The sequence below is a fragment of the Petaurus breviceps genome, unplaced genomic scaffold, assembly GCF_028583685.1.
Source record: "Petaurus breviceps papuanus isolate PSGF00001 unplaced genomic scaffold, PetGlider_PUasm1.0 91041, whole genome shotgun sequence".
NCBI lineage: Eukaryota > Metazoa > Chordata > Mammalia > Diprotodontia > Petauridae > Petaurus > Petaurus breviceps.
The window spans coordinates 41,449,183-41,464,275 of record NW_027187400.1 but is presented as its reverse complement, the minus strand read 5'-3'; the positions used below and the strand labels follow the sequence as shown (position 1 = coordinate 41,464,275).

Below are 15,093 nucleotides of genomic sequence, written 5' to 3'. Positions count from 1 at the left end.
CTGGACCACCAAGGAGGAGGCAAAACTTGGGGGATCAGTCCCTAATAGGGCCAGGGATTAGAGAGAGGGGTCTGGTGGCCTGAGTCTTTGATGGGACTTTGGAGATGGGGGAGGGGGAAGGTACCTGATCCTCCTTCAGGTTTCTGAGAGGGAGGGGACTGGGAGGACTGGACACCTGAGTTCTTCAATCAGGTTTCAGGAGGCTGGGTCCCCAAAATGGGGGTAGGGCTGGTCTCCTGAGTGGAGAGGGAAGAGTTAGGGGCATGAACTCCCGGGTCTTTCCTCACCTAGGGTAGCTCCTCCTTAAATACCAAAATGATGTTGGCCCCACCTTCAGGAAACCCACAACCGTAAAAGATACTGAGAGAGATGGACAGACCAACAGACAGAGAGATGAATAGACCTGCGGCGGAAGGAGGCATGGCCAGCCAGCCTGATGGAGGGCCTGATGGGCAGAAGGAACCACCGAGACCCCCGTCTCCCCCGTTTCCCCCACGGGCTCCCTCGCCCCCGCCTCCTCTGTCCCCTGGATCTATCCTCGACGCACCCCTTTCGCCAGGGCCATCGGAGCAAGGTGCCCGCCAGCTGCTGCTGGACGAGTGGGGGACGTCGGGAGTCGAGCTGAACCTGCCAGCGGGTCTCAGCTGGAAGCTTCTCTATGTGCGGAGGCCGCTTTACCGCAACCTGCTGCGGTCACCGAACCCCGAGGGTGAGCGGGGCGGGGGGCGGGGCGGGAAGGAGAGCTAGTGGCCGGAGGGAGCCAGGGGACTGGACAGGGACAAAGTGGGACAAGGAAAGGGCTGGGGGGCGGGGGTGGGCTCGGGCTGTCGGAAAATGCCGTCTCACTGTGTTTCTCCGCGCCTCCCTCTCTGTTCCTGTGTCCCCGTCTTCTTATCTCTGTCTCCCTTAGTCTCTTTATCTCTGTCTCTGCTTCTCCGTCTCTTCCAGTCCTGGATCTTTATGTCAGTCTGCCCCGAACTTCTCTCTTTCTGCATGGCCCTTCGCTTCAATTTCTTTCTCTAAATATTCTTCTCAGACGGTGCCTGTTTGTCTGTCTCCCCTGTTCCTCCTTATACCTCTACGCCTTTCTTTGTCTGTGAATCTGTGTGTTTCTGTGCCTGTCCCTTCCATCTCTGTGTCTCTCCCTCTCTGTCTCTTTGCCCTGTGTTTAGCTGTATCTCCAGCACTTTTCACATCTGTTCTCTGGATCCATCTCTGTCCCTATTCCTCTGTCCTTGTCTCTCTGTCCACCTATGTCCCCTTCTCTGTGTCTGTCTCTCCTCCTTCTCTCAATCTTTCCCTCTGTCTCTCCCTCTCTGTTTCTGTCTCTTCTTCTTCTTGCTGTCTCTGTCTTTCCGCCTCTCTCTTGTCTCTTGTGTCTCCCTGTCTCTTCTCCTTTCCCCTGTGTATCTCTCTCTCTCTCTCTCTCTCTCTCTCTCTCTCTCTCTCTCTCTCTCTCTCTGTCTTTACTCCTTTCCTCTGTATGTCTGTCCCTCCACCTCTCCGTCTCTGTCTCTAGTTTCTCTACCCTGTATTTACTTATCTCTCTAGCACTTTTCATACCTCTATTCCTCTGTCCTTGTCTCTCTGTTCACCTCTGTACCTCTCTCTGTCTCTCTCAGCATCTTTCTCTCCCCTAGTTCTGGCTCTTTTATCCCTGTCACGAACTGAATGGTTGGTTCCATTTTCTGATATTCTCCTGCCTCTTTTCTTGAACATCTCCACCTCCAACTCCACCCCTGCTGAAGGGAAGTTGGTTTCTCTGACTTTGTGCTCAGCCCCAGGGCACTGACTCACCCAGGCCCAGCCTGTCTTGCCTTGCCCTAGGGAAGAGCCCTAGGAGCTGGGAGACCAGGATTTTTGGGGGGGGCGGGGAGAGGTCCTGTGCTGCCCTTTAGTGGGTGTGGGAATGAAGGAATTGGAGAACCTGTGAATAAGAAATTTGGGGAGAGTAGAGGCATTATGAAAAGGAATCAGTCAGTGGCCAGGGAATCCATGGGTATGTGAGCAATTAGCAAAGGAAGAGGGGGTCACTGAAGGCTCTGGGGCTCAGCTGGTGACTGGGAGATAACTGGAAGTTAGAGAGGTGGTTAGTCAGGGATAGGGTCAGTAAATGTTGGAGGGATCAGAGGGCATGAGGGAGTCCACCAAGGATCTGTGAGAGGTCTTGGGTTGTGTAAGGTGGGAGGTGTCTGTAAGGCTCTGACTCCTTCCCTCTCTAATTCAGGCATCAACATTTATGAACCACCACCCCCCTGTGGCCCTGCTCGGCCCCTGGAGACCCTGGGTAAGAGCCACCCACCTTGGCAGAAATGGAGGGGCTGGGAAAAGGGAGAGGAGATTGCCTTCTTATCCTCACCTCTGTGCTCATTCCAGAAATAGACTCCTGGTCTGGGGGCTGGAGGGGGCATTGCATTCCAGGGAGGAGGCTGGTGTTTGTTTAGGTGCTGAAGGGTCCGGGGGCCTGGATCTAGTCCTGTCCTTCCTCCCTCAGGTAACTTTAGTGGATGGCAAATCAGCACTGAGAAACTGCTCCCCAACTTCAGGTGAGGGCTCTGGGGCCCCAGCAGGGCATCCTTCCTAGAGCTACCTGCTCAGCTGCAGCCAAGCCATCAAGGGCCTTCCTTTAGCTTTGTCTGGGCTGGAGGACTGTGGAGAGGAGGGCAAAGGGCAAAGAAACCAAATGCTGGAGTTCTCATCCCAGAGGGAGTAGGGGAGGGAGAGCACAGGTCTGTGACCCCAGGCCCCACCCAGCTCCCTCTTCTTGCCGCCAGCTGGACAGTGAAGCAACAGTGTGTGGACCTTCTGGCTGAAGGCCTGTGGGAGGAGCTGCTGGATGATGAGCAGCCGGCCATCACAGTCATGGATTGGTATGGGGACTGAGAGGGCAGGGCTGGGTGATAGTCTGGGAAGCTCTGACTGGGGGGGGCTCCAGGGCTCTAGGAGCTGGATGCCCAGAGACTCCCCAATCCCACCCTGCTTCCAAGGTTTGAGGATAGCCGCCTGGATGTGTGTGTGTATGAGCTCCATGTGTGGCTCCTGGCTGCTGACCGACGGACCGTCCTCCGGCAGTACCACGCTGCTCCCCGACCCTCTCCACGGGGCCCAGGTGGACTGTGGTGCCAGGTGAGAGCCCGAGCATCCCCCTGGTATTTGCTAATGGGCTCCTCCTAGAGACCCCAGACTCCTTCCTGCTCCCTATACTCACCATCATCTTGGCTAACTGCCTTATTTTAAAGACATGGGAACTAAGAGAGAGGGCAAGTGATTTATCCAGGGTGACACAGGGAGTAAGTAGCAGCCAAGGTCTGAACCCACATCCTTTGACTTAGGCAAACTAGGTGACTCATTGGACAGAGAGCCCAATCCAGAGTCAGAAAAACCTGAGCTCAAATCTGGCCTCAGATGCTCACCGGCTGTGTAATCCTGGATGAGTCACTTAACCTCTATGTGCCTCAGTTTCCTCATCTGTAAAATGAGCTGGAGAAGGAAATGGCAAACTGCTCCAGTATCTCTGCCAAGGAAACCCCATGAACAGTATTGGCATGCTGTGGCCTGCAGAGTCATAAAGAGTTGGACACAACTGACCCCAAATCTCACCCTCTTTCCACCATGCTTCTTTTTTGTTTGTTTGTTTTTTGGAGGGGGGGAGGTAGGGCAGTTGGGGTTAAATGACTTGCCCAAGGTCACATGCCTAGTTTTTGTGTTAAGTGTCTGAGGCCAGATTTGAACTCAGGTCCTCCTGACTCCAGAGCCGGTGCTCTATTCACTGTGCCACCCAGCCGCCCTTTGCACCATACGTCTTAAAAATGCCCCCTCCCCATTCCCCAGTATCTTCTGCAAAGATCATCCTTTGTTCTCCAGATATTCTCCTATGTTTCCTCCCAGTGTTCCCTCTGTGTTCCCCCAGGGTTCCCTCTGTATTCCCTAGTGTTTCCTTTCTCCCAATGTTATCTCAGCCTTCCCTCCCAACCTTCCCCCTAAAGTTTCCCTAATGCCTCCTTCCCAGTCTCCCAATATCCCGGTTGTTCCCTGCCAATGTCCCATAGCATCCTCTCCCAATGCCCCCTGTGTCCTCTCCCAGTGCCCCACAGCATCCTTTCCCAATGTTCCCAGTGTCCTCTCCCAAGGTCCTTCTAGTATACCCTCCTAATGTCTCTCTAGACAGTTCTCTCCCAATCCTGCAGCCTGACTGGGTGGGGAGAGCAGACTGGGAATTGTCTGGTCTTTTTCAGTCTGGGAAGGGTCCCTCACTCTGTTGAACTGCTCTTCTAGGTGTCTCACGTATTCAAACACTATGGCCCAGGAGTACGATTCATTCACTTCCTGCACAAGGCGAAGAACCGTGTAGGTTCTGATGGGTTCCGGAGAACCCGGGTGACTGATTCCTCAGTGTCTCTGCAGCTGCAGAATTAACCTGTCATGCCCTCCCCGCTACCATCTCTGCCCCAGTGAACCTGTCCCACATGCACATATAGAATGAACCTTCTGGTGACCTCCCCTCATTTCCCCAGAAGGACCTTTCTTTTTTGTTTTAGTCAGGACGTGTGAAATTATCAGGATAGGGAAGTCCCCTTATGGACTCTCCTTCTACCTGTGTTACCAGACATCCTGTGTATAATATATTGTCTTGGAATTGCCTGAGACACTGAAAGGTTGACTTACCTGGGGTCACACAGCCAATAAAAAAAAAAAAGTTAGAACTTGACTCCAAGACTGGCCCTCTACCCACTGGGCCACACTTCCTTAACTCCTGCCTCCCCACTGAAGGATACCTCCTCTCTCCCCAAGTATATTGCAAAACACTCTCATCTTAGCCCAGATATTTTCCCAAGAAACCAACATCAAGCCATCTCAAATATCTCCACCAAGGGACCTCTCATCTCCCCCTAAAATCTCGAGCAATTGTTCAAATCTCTTCCATAGGGATTTATCTCTCCCAAACATAATCCCAGGAGTTCATAATATCTTCTCAAATATATGCTGGGGACCCTACCTTTTCTTTCCTCCCCTTAAGAAGCTGTCTTCTCCAAAAGAGCATCCCCACATGACCCCCAAATTCGAAGGAACCCTTCATTTTTAAAAAATCCATATAGGGTCATGTCATCTCCCCCAAAATGTCTCTTCACAGTGACCTATTCATTGTTCTAATATCTCTCTCTGGTATTCTCATCTCCTAAAAATCTCTCCAGAGATTTATTTCCCCTAAACAACTCATAGGGAGCCCTTTATCTCCCCATCATTGCCCTAAACATCCTCTTAGGAACCCTCTTATCTTTCCCAGGAAGCCCTAATATCCCTAAATGCCCCTCACATCCCAAATATGCCCCCCAGATATCTTCTCTAAGGACCTCATATTTCCTTAGTATTCCCTGACCCTCATCTTCACCTTCCCCAAAGACCTCCCTGGGCTATGTTTTGTGGAATATTCTCAATGGTGGGGTATCCCTTGGATTCCCCAATGCCTGTTCTCATTACCTATCCCTATAAAAACATCTCTGTTAAAGTGCTCTGTTTTGTGTCTCTGTCCTTATTTCAGTCTGTCTCTGGTCCCTGAATTAGACCATTTGACCCTGGGGCCCAAGTCCTACAAAGCTCTCAAGCCTCCATTGAGTTTTGACACTGAGCTCTGCTCCCCCAGAAAAGGAAGACATGATATTGAGTATTTTCACAAAAGCTCTTTACTGAGGGGGTGGCAGCAGTTGCTGGGGGAGGGGAGGAGAGGAGAAGGGTCTGGTGAGCTGGGGGTTTCCTGGACTGGGTCCAAGCTAAGTGCCTGGTCTTCTGCTTCACTCTTTGCGAAGCCTCAGCAGTCCAGGTCAGCTATGGTACAGTGAGGAGGGGTCCAGACAATGGCATATGGGCTAAGGTAAGGGGCCCATTCCTGCAACGAATCTGGGGCCACCGTTGGCACTGATGACAGCTGGGAACTAGAACTCGGGTTACAGTGGGCTCCCCTGGCCCGAAGAAGCTAATAGACTGAACTGGGGCTCTTGGAGGTGGACTTCTGGCTGGGAGCTGAGTCTCCTGGGTCCCCGCAGTTGGGGCACCGAGCTAGGTCAGGCGTTCATCCAGGCATCTGGCCGGTCAGCAGTTGCAGGTGGCAATGAGAAGAGCATGGGAGCGGGGGCAAGGCTTGCTCTGGGTAGAGGAGGGGTCCTTGCGGGGAGCCCCCGGGGCCCCACGCCGGTTTAGGTACACTTACAGTAGAGAGCCCCTATGGCGTTGTTCCAATCTCCAAATATCCCGAGGCGATACTCCGCTAGCCGAGGGTAGGCTCCTGCCGAGAACTTGCGGGTCTTCCCTGCTTTGCCCCTGAGGTTCCAGACAGTCATCTCACAGCGGGTCCCCACCACCAGAGACGAGGCGGTGTGGTACCAGCCCGACGGTAGGTAGGGCAAGTCGGCGCCGGACTCCAGGCTCAGCTCGGCGCCCGCACAGCAATTCTCGTAGTAGGCGTCGCTCTTGTCATAGAGGCGGGCGCATAATCGAGTTCCGTTGGTGGGCTTCAGGTCTGCGGCTGTCGGACATGCAGCCCAGGAGCCTGACAGGACCCCCACTAGGGCCAGCAGGAGCGACGGCATGAGTAATAGGGCCATAGTCAAAGGCAGACAGGACGGACAGGCACCTGTAGCCAGTGCTCGCCGAACTTCTTATAAAAGCTTTGGGCACAGAGATTGTGGGAAGGAAAGAACCTGGCCACGAAGAGATAAGGAACCGGGGTGGGGTGATGGTGTGTTCGATGGGATCCCAGCACCTGGCTGGACCTGACACCACAGCCCCCAGCTGGTCCCCAAGCCCCACCTTCTCCTGGGTATCTTGCCACCTGTGGCCAAGCCTTTCAGTCCCCACTCAGGGTCAGCCAATATTGATTGACTGGACACCCTATCTAATCTTCCAGCCCAGGTGGTACCTTCCCAGAGGCTCAAAAGCAAGGCCAAAGAAGATCCAGGCTGTGCCCCTGTCTCTGAGTGGAGCACCCACATTGAAATCCAGACCACCACACCCAGAACCACATTCCCACAGTCCCATTTAGGTGCAGTCACTATAGACTCCCAACCACACACACACAGAGATCCACAATCCCACTGGCTCACAGCCATATACAGACCCACAACTACACACACACACACACACACACACACACACACACACACACAGACCCACAGTCCCACCTGCTCACAGCCATACACAGACCTACAACTATATACATAAAACCCACAATTGCATTCACAAATCCACAATCCTACCTGCTTACACAGACTCACAACTACACATACACACACAGACCCACAACTATACACACAAACCCACAATTGTGCTCACAATCTACAATCTCACCTGCTCACAACTGTACACAGAAATCCATAGCCACACACTCACAGACCCACAACTACATACAAACCTCATCACACTCACTCAGAGCCACATACAATTCCACAGACCTCTAGCTACACAACCACATACAGGCCTTCAATTTCATTGTAAATGATTTTTTTTTTATTCAACAAATGTAGAAAAAAAATACAAAAGTAAAAAACCATCCTTAGAGTATAAATAGAATATGTGAGTGTCAAGGGTGGGGGAAATAAATAAATGGGAAGGGCGGTGGTCCATAAATAAGGTATGGAGCACATAAAGTCCAGTCTCAGAGCTCAGGCTGGTCCTGGGTCATTGACAGAGGTCCCCAAGGGCCACACACCGGAGGTCTTGGGTCAGGAGTCGGAAGAGGTTGAGTATGACTGCCGCCTCTAGGCACCCCTGAGATTCCTGAAGAGAGTTAGACATATGGATTAGGATCTTCTGGGGAATTCTGAGTCTCCCTGGCCCCAAGTCCCACTGCTCCCTTAGGGGGAGACAGAGTCTCTGACTGCCCAGACTGGGGTCCCTTTGACACCTACCCTCTATCCCAGGGTGCCATGGGAGCCTACCTATGAAGCCCAATCCCCTTCAAAACTCACCTTCCTGGCCTCACTGAGCCTATGTAGCCATTGCTTCAGATGGCTGGAAGGCTTGTGGCTCCTAGAGGGCAGAGAAGTAACCTGTGTGGGAAGAGGATGGACTTAAGAAAAGGAAAGGGGACCCAGGCATCTGATGGTTTAGGGGAGGGGTTGAACAAAGCCAGACATTCCAGCCTCACCAAAAACGACCAAGGCATCTGGGAGACAGGAAAGGCTACATGTCCACTGGTTCAGGGAAAGCTCCACAGTTACAGTACTTACACAGTTTTGGATCTCCTGGCTGATGGAGGTGAGGGTTTGTAGGGGTTGAGCCAGAACTCTCTGTAGATCAGGACTATCCACAGCTTTCAGGACCTCCAGAGTTAAGTCCAGTTCAGCCTTCAAGCCTCTGGGGCGATCTGACAGCTGTGAGGGGATAGATGAGAGATGATGTGAAGGAGAGATAGGTGAAGGGGACAGACAGAGAAGACAGTACAGGGGAGGAGAGACAGTGGGGGAAAGAGAGGAGAGGACATTTAGGAGGGGAAACTGGGGAGAAGAGATGGGAGGAGAGACCTGGGGTGGGGTACAGACAATGGAGAAAGGTGAGGGAGAGGAATGAAATTTCCCTTCTCACCGGTAGTGTCCGAAGGTCCCAGTTCCTGTGGAAGAATTTGGGGCTACATTTCCTCTCTGTCTGAAGCATGGACTCCTCCTTTGGGGATTGAAGAGGAAGAAGTTAAAGGTTAGTGACCTTTCTAGGTCCTTGGGTTCCACATAGCATAAGGAATTTTTTAATAGAATGGAGGTTAGGAACACCGAAATAGATGGAAATCAGGACGGATTATGATTAGATCTTAGTGGGAGAGATGAATGTTAGACCACAGTAAAAGAGATCAAGCTTAGACCACTGGTGGAAGGAGAAAGGCTAGAAAGCAGCATTATGGAGGACATGAGGACCTCTCCCAGCCCTCCAGAAACTCACATAGGTATCCTTGGCCACCTTGAAGGCTTCCAGCTCCCGAGGGGAAAGAGACTTGAATTGGCTGATTTGACAGCTCCTCTGGGTGGGCGTCAGGGTCAGGGGCCTCGAGATCACCCCTGACATCAGGACAGAAAATAGCAACACAAGAGTCTTGGGAGCAGTCATGGCACTGCAGAGTTAGCGTCACAAATGTGTGTGGAGACAGCTTCATCCCTGCCATTTTAAAGAGCTTCACCGGAGAACCCCACTGATGAATGAAAAATGGAATCAGAAACGGCACTATTGCTCCCAGGTGAAAAGGGAAGGGCCAGGTGTCTACAGGTGACTGTAGGTATGGAGGGCGGGTACTGGGAAAGGGAAACTGAAAGCCCAATGAAACAGCCAGGAGGAAAAGTCACTGCCCGCTGGGAGGCATTCCCAGAGGCAGCTCCCTCCTGGGCATTCCTCACTGCAACTCAGGTGCTTCTCTCGTCTTCTCTTCCTGTCTTCTTCTCATCATCGCTTCTCCACTGTCTCTATCCTCCATCATATCTCTGCCCATACGCCCACTTTGTCTTCCCTTGTCTTCCACTTCCCTTCTTTTTCTCCCTTGAATCTTCCTATTCTGGTTCCTTCTAGAACATCTCACCTCTCTCCCCTTTTTTCCTCTCTGTCTTTACCTTTCCTCCAATCTAATCTCTCCCTCCTGGCTTCCTCTTCCTCCCCTTTCTTACCTTGTCCAATGTCTCTTAATCTCCTCCAAATCTTTTCCCTGCCCCCTATTTGTCAATTTTCCTCTGTTTCATTTCCCTCCCCCCCAAAACCTATCTCTTTCCCTCTTTTCTAATTCTATTCTCCCCATCTCTTTCTCCATCCCTCTCTCCTCAATCTTGCCTCTACTGTCTTCCTCTTCTGCCCCATCTCTCTTTGTCCCATACTCCCCCTCCATTCCTTTCTTCTCTTCCCTCTTTCCTGTCCCTGTTCCCCATCTCTCTTTCTCCATCTCTGTCCTTTTCCCTTCATCTTTTTCTCCTCTCTCCTCATCTTTCTCCCTGATTCCATCACATCTTCCTCTGACCCTTTCCCTCTCCTTCTCCCCCATTTATTTTCCTTCCTTCTGTTTCATTCTCCCTCCCCCAAGTTTTTTACATTTCTCTCCCCATCATTTTCCCAATCCTCCTCCATTTTTGCTCCCTCCATCCTAACTCCTATTTCCTCCCCTTCCCCATTTCTCTCTTCCACCCTATTCTCTTTCCCCACCAATTCTCCCCTTTCCTCTCTCTCCTCCTATGTCTCTTCCCCTTACTCTCCCCCTCCTCCCCAAGTCCAACATCTGCCTCTTCTCCCACTTCCTATCTTTTCTCCCCTTCCCTAATGTCTCTCCTTCCACCATGCTTTTCACCTCCCCAACCCCCTTTTTCTCCCTCTACCCCATCTCTTCTCTCTCATTTTCTGTCTTTCTCCTATTATCTCTTCTCCCCTCCCCCTCTTCCCCTCTCTCTTTTCTCCTTCTTCCCCTCTTCCCCATGTCTTTGCCGTTCTCTCAGTCCTTTTGCAAGTGCAAAGGAAAGAGCTACACACCTGGAAGTCAGGAGATCTAAATCTTTTCCCTGCTCTGCCCATGACTCTTTTAGTCAAGCACCTTCCAGTGTGTGACCCAGAGCAAATCACTTCATTTCTCTAGGCTTTAGTTTCCTTATCCATTAAACAGAGATAATGATACTTGTAATACTTTCTTCACAGGGCTTTTGGGAGTATCAAATCAGATAGTGGATATAAAATGCTTTGCAATCCACAAATATATAAATATATATAAATGTTAGTTATTATTATGGGGCCTTTTTTAAAGTTATTAAAATAATATTGTAATTTCCCAAACAATCTCTCCTGCTTTCTTCTTCCTGTACAATTCTGGACCCAGTTCCATTTGCAATGTATGCACAAAATATGTATACTGTTGGACAAGTTCTATACATTGCATGTCCAATTACATATCATAGTCTGAACAGTTGTCATTCTTCATCCAGTCAGTTTCTTTGGCATGATTATGGATTTCATCTAGAAGACTGAAATAACCTGTCACTTGAGGCAGTGGTAAAAACATCATTCCCATGGGCGGCTAGGTAGCACAGAGAGTAAAGTCCTGGCCCCGGAGTGACCCCAGTTCGGTTCGGCCTCAGACACTTAACACCCACACACAAAAACTAGCCTCATAACCTTGGGCAAGTTGCTTAACCCCAATTGCCCTCCAAAAGGCAAAAAACAAACAAACCAAAAAAAAAAAAAAACCCATCATTCCCAAGCAGGAGTGTCCAGAGTAAGAGTATACCATCTGTTGGGAATCTAAGCTGCATTTTCCCCATTACTTGATGTTAATGATCAGAGGGTCATTGAATAAGGATTCTTACATGACCTTGATGAATGAATGGCAAACATCTTGTCTTTCTCCAGAGAGCCTACAAGAATATTTTGCTCTACCAAATGAACTGTTTTTCCTATGTATATGTCTGTACACATACCTATTTACATGTAGATTTTCACTAAATAATAGGTGGGATCTTGTATTTCCTATATGTCTGGCTTAGCTGTGGACTGTGAAAGAGACAGTTGTCCCCTTTGGATTGCCCACTGTTCCCCTCTACTGCTCTCATTAAGAATATCCAAGATGTGGGGCGGCTAGGTGGTGCAATGAATAGAGCACTGACCCTGGAGTCAGGAGGACCTGAGCTCAAACCTGGCCTCAGACACTCAACACTTAGTAGCCATGTGACCTTGGGCAAGTCACTTAACCCCAATTGTCCTGCATTCCCCCCTCCCAAAAAGCAATAAAAGTAAAGAAAAAAAGAAATATTTTAAAGGGGTGGCTAGGTGGCGCAGTGAGTAAAGCGCTGACCCCAGAGTCAGGAGTTTGGTTCCAGCCTCAGACACTTAACACCCACACAAAAAAACTAGACATGTAACCTTGGGCAAGTTACTTAACCCCAACTGCCCTCCAAAAAAACAAAAACAAAAAAAAGATTACCCAAGATGTGTGTTTGTATGTGTAGAATATTCTCATAAAATATTTCTATTGATGGGAAAGTAGGCCTGCCTATGAGTTGGTAGTGATTAATGGTGTCTTTTGATCATGTTTTACTTGTAATGATGTTCTGAGGTTTTTTTTATTCTCCCCTCTGGTTTCACATACCTTGGGAAGCGCTCTCTTGACATCCTCACCACTGGGTTGCCTCTGACTCAGATCTTTGTTCCCTTCTATGCTATTTCCATTTCCTCTCTTAGCACATCTGGGACTATGCTGTTAGAGGCTAGATATGGCTCCTCTACTGTCCTTGATAGTGAAAAGATGTAACCCATGCCCACACAGTGCCTTTGGGTATGATTCCTTGAGGATGGAGAAAGAGAGAACATTGCTAACCAGCAACATGTCCTTCACTGAGTGTGGGGAAACAAAATATAATGGGTATGGGATAATACCTTGGTGAGTTGGAACTCCAAGACAAGAACCCTGAGATTGGAGGAGGGAAGGGAGACTTTATTGCTGTTGCCTAAAATTGATTTTCTTCCTTGTCTTCTTAGGTCTCAAGAGAGATTCGAGATGTGGAAGGTGGGGCAGGTTGTAGGAATTTGCTATAATCAGGACTGGTCTGGGAGCACTGGGACACCAGATTGGATGATGATGGCAGCTGGAACAATCAGGACCAATGCTGAGAGTAGCATGAAGAGGTTAACTTGACCCAGAAGGCCAAGTATAGAGGGATCAGAGTCCTAAGGCAAAGGTGCATTCATGACTAGAAACTTCAGCTTTTGAAAATCCCTTTGGTTGGGAAGGAGGTAGGAACATCCATCTACCTCCCTCTCTTTCCACATTTTTCATTGATCAACGGTCCTGACCTTGAGGTGGGGTCTCAGACATACAACTCCCCTCCCCAACGTTCCCCACACATACACACTTGCTTTTTCCCATGATCTGTAAGGTCAGGGTGTGTTTTGAAATTGTCCCTCTGACATCTCACAAGAACAGCAGACAAAGAAGTTTGGGGATACATTTGGGGTTGAAATACTCCAAGTACACTGAACCTGTTTCCCTACATTTTTGTTACATTACATAAATACTGTGGTCATACTCTGATAATTCCCTGTGCCTTATGAATCGAGAGGGAAGAGTTCAGATAAAGGGCTGGGGGCTCTGAGCTATGCGCAGATCAATGATTTCTTATTTTAATTTTTTTGGTAATATTTCTTAATCCTCTAACCTATATTCAGAACCTGTCCAGAATAGATTTTCTTTCAGTTATTGGCTTCTTTTGGCTTACTTGCCCAATTGTTTAGAGCCAGACTGCTTGGTTAGGGAGGCTTGTGGGCATGGTGCCAGAGAGACCCTGATGAGACCACTTGGTTGGTGACTCAAATATAGCACCATCTGGTGGACAATTCAAACATTATACTCCATGAAAATAAGGAACCAATGATCCTGATTTACTGCAGGTTGGCATAGGCTACTTACACAGCTGTCACATGGAATATCTACCAAGTGTCACACAGTCCAAAGGTGTCACATAAAAATATTTACACACCTTCTCAATGTCAATCTTTTATTTTAGCTTCCTTACAATTTCACCTTTAAATGCCATGAGGATTAATTTATTTAGCTGCCAAGCTTTCACTAAATTTGTTTTTCCTTCCTCTGTTTTTTTCACTGCTCAAAGTTTTCCATAACATTTTACAGTTAATTTTTCTAAAATTGGTGCTGTTTTGGCTTCCATATCTCTCTCACTTGGCAAATAGATCAAACACTTGCTGACTCAGGTAGATTGTAGGTTCTTTTGGTTTTCTTCTTTGATTTACACAGGCTAAAGTTCTGTAAGAAATTGTTACAATCTGGGTCCATTCCTACATCCATTTTCTATTTTGAGGTATCAATACCTCTTTAAAATGAACCATGTTGAAGTTGCATTGATTGCCCATCATGTTTCTTTTTCAAATTTTAAATAATTTATTCTAGAATTGTAACCTGTGACTCAAGCCACACACCCCCCCAACAAAAATTGTAGGCTCACATGAAATCATTCTAATCCCAAGGACTGACTCCAAATAGGTCAGTTTTTTAAAAAATCTTTCCCATCCCCACCTGGAGTTAATACAGGAAATACAGGGAAAACTCCAAAATAAATCATAGCTTATGACTCAGTTTCCCTAAATGTGGTTAATAGCATCCCCAACCCACACAGATACTCAATGTACAATAAGGGCATTAGGGATGGGACAGCTTTTATTTGATCTTATAGAAAAAACACATAAGATACTAAAGACTTACAGGAGCAAATAAACCAATACAGAAAGAGAAAGCCCATCACCTTTCCTTGGAAAGGAACTGAATTTGGTGTTGCTTTCAGGTATACTATCTTGTTATTCCAGTGAGTATCTGTTACCCAATGAGTCCTACACAGTCTCCTCAAGACTTATGCTACTACCCTGTAGCATAGACACCCTCCCCAGAAAGTAAATAAGTCATATGTGCTGCTGAAAAAGCAATCTCCTTTCCATGAGACTACACTTCTCTGGTCTATTTCCCAACTCAGCACTTGCAGGTTTCAGGTTGGATCTTTGGTTGGTGGGGGGCAGAAAAGGAGGTAACTACTACATCAGATTCATAGGGTTACCTATGGGTTTGCTCTTCTAAAACTATAGCTCACAAACCCCTGCCCATGAACCTACCTTTAATAGACAATTTCCAACAGATACATGGTCAAAGTTCTCAGAAGAAGAATTACAAACTATTAACAACCACATAAGACAATGCCTCAAATCCTTAATAATAAGAGAAAGGCAAATCAAAACAACCCTGAGGCTTTACATCTCATATTCAGATAGTTGTCAAAGATGACAAAAGCTGGAAAAAATCTGACTGGTTCCAGAAAGATAGCACAACTGACGCATTGTTGGTGGAGTTGTGAATTAGTACCACCACTTGGAAAAGCAATTTGAATTCATGCAAATAAAGTGACTAAAAAAGTCCATACTTTTTAACCCAGAGATTTCATTGCTAGACACAAACCCCAAGGAGATCACTGATATAAAGAAAGGCTCCATATATACCAAAATATTACAGCAGTTTTTGTAGTAGCAAAGAACTGGAAACAAAATAAATGCCCATTGATTGTTGTTGTTGAATTGTTTCAATCATGTCTG

The 15,093-nt window shown here is 48.3% G+C and overlaps 4 protein-coding genes across 4 annotated transcripts in view; 1 reads left to right on the top strand and 3 right to left on the bottom strand.

Moving 5' to 3' along the window:
* SARS2 (seryl-tRNA synthetase 2, mitochondrial) overlaps positions 1 to 15,093 on the bottom strand; it is a 113,713-nt gene that overhangs the window by 63,495 nt on the left and 35,125 nt on the right. The gene's annotated exons all lie outside the window — the stretch shown is intronic.
* On the top strand, positions 288 to 5,510 carry NCCRP1 (NCCRP1, F-box associated domain containing). Its single transcript, XM_069078626.1, has 6 exons — positions 288 to 709; positions 2,228 to 2,287; positions 2,495 to 2,546; positions 2,775 to 2,870; positions 2,988 to 3,126; positions 4,276 to 5,510. The coding sequence occupies exons 1-6, from the start codon at positions 370 to 372 to the stop codon at positions 4,414 to 4,416; spliced, it is 828 nt and encodes a 275-aa protein (XP_068934727.1). The 5' UTR covers positions 288 to 369; the 3' UTR covers positions 4,417 to 5,510.
* Positions 5,536 to 7,018, bottom strand: SYCN (syncollin). Its single transcript, XM_069078672.1, has one exon. The coding sequence runs from the start codon at positions 6,597 to 6,599 to the stop codon at positions 6,192 to 6,194; it is 408 nt and encodes a 135-aa protein (XP_068934773.1). The 5' UTR covers positions 6,600 to 7,018; the 3' UTR covers positions 5,536 to 6,191.
* On the bottom strand, positions 7,484 to 9,401 carry IFNL3 (interferon lambda 3). The gene is made up of 5 exons (XM_069078654.1): positions 8,926 to 9,401; positions 8,578 to 8,655; positions 8,223 to 8,366; positions 7,962 to 8,042; positions 7,484 to 7,770 (listed from the first exon to the last, which is right to left on the bottom strand). Exons 1-5 carry the CDS (start codon positions 9,088 to 9,090, stop codon positions 7,672 to 7,674), a joined length of 567 nt encoding a protein of 188 aa, XP_068934755.1. The 5' UTR covers positions 9,091 to 9,401; the 3' UTR covers positions 7,484 to 7,671.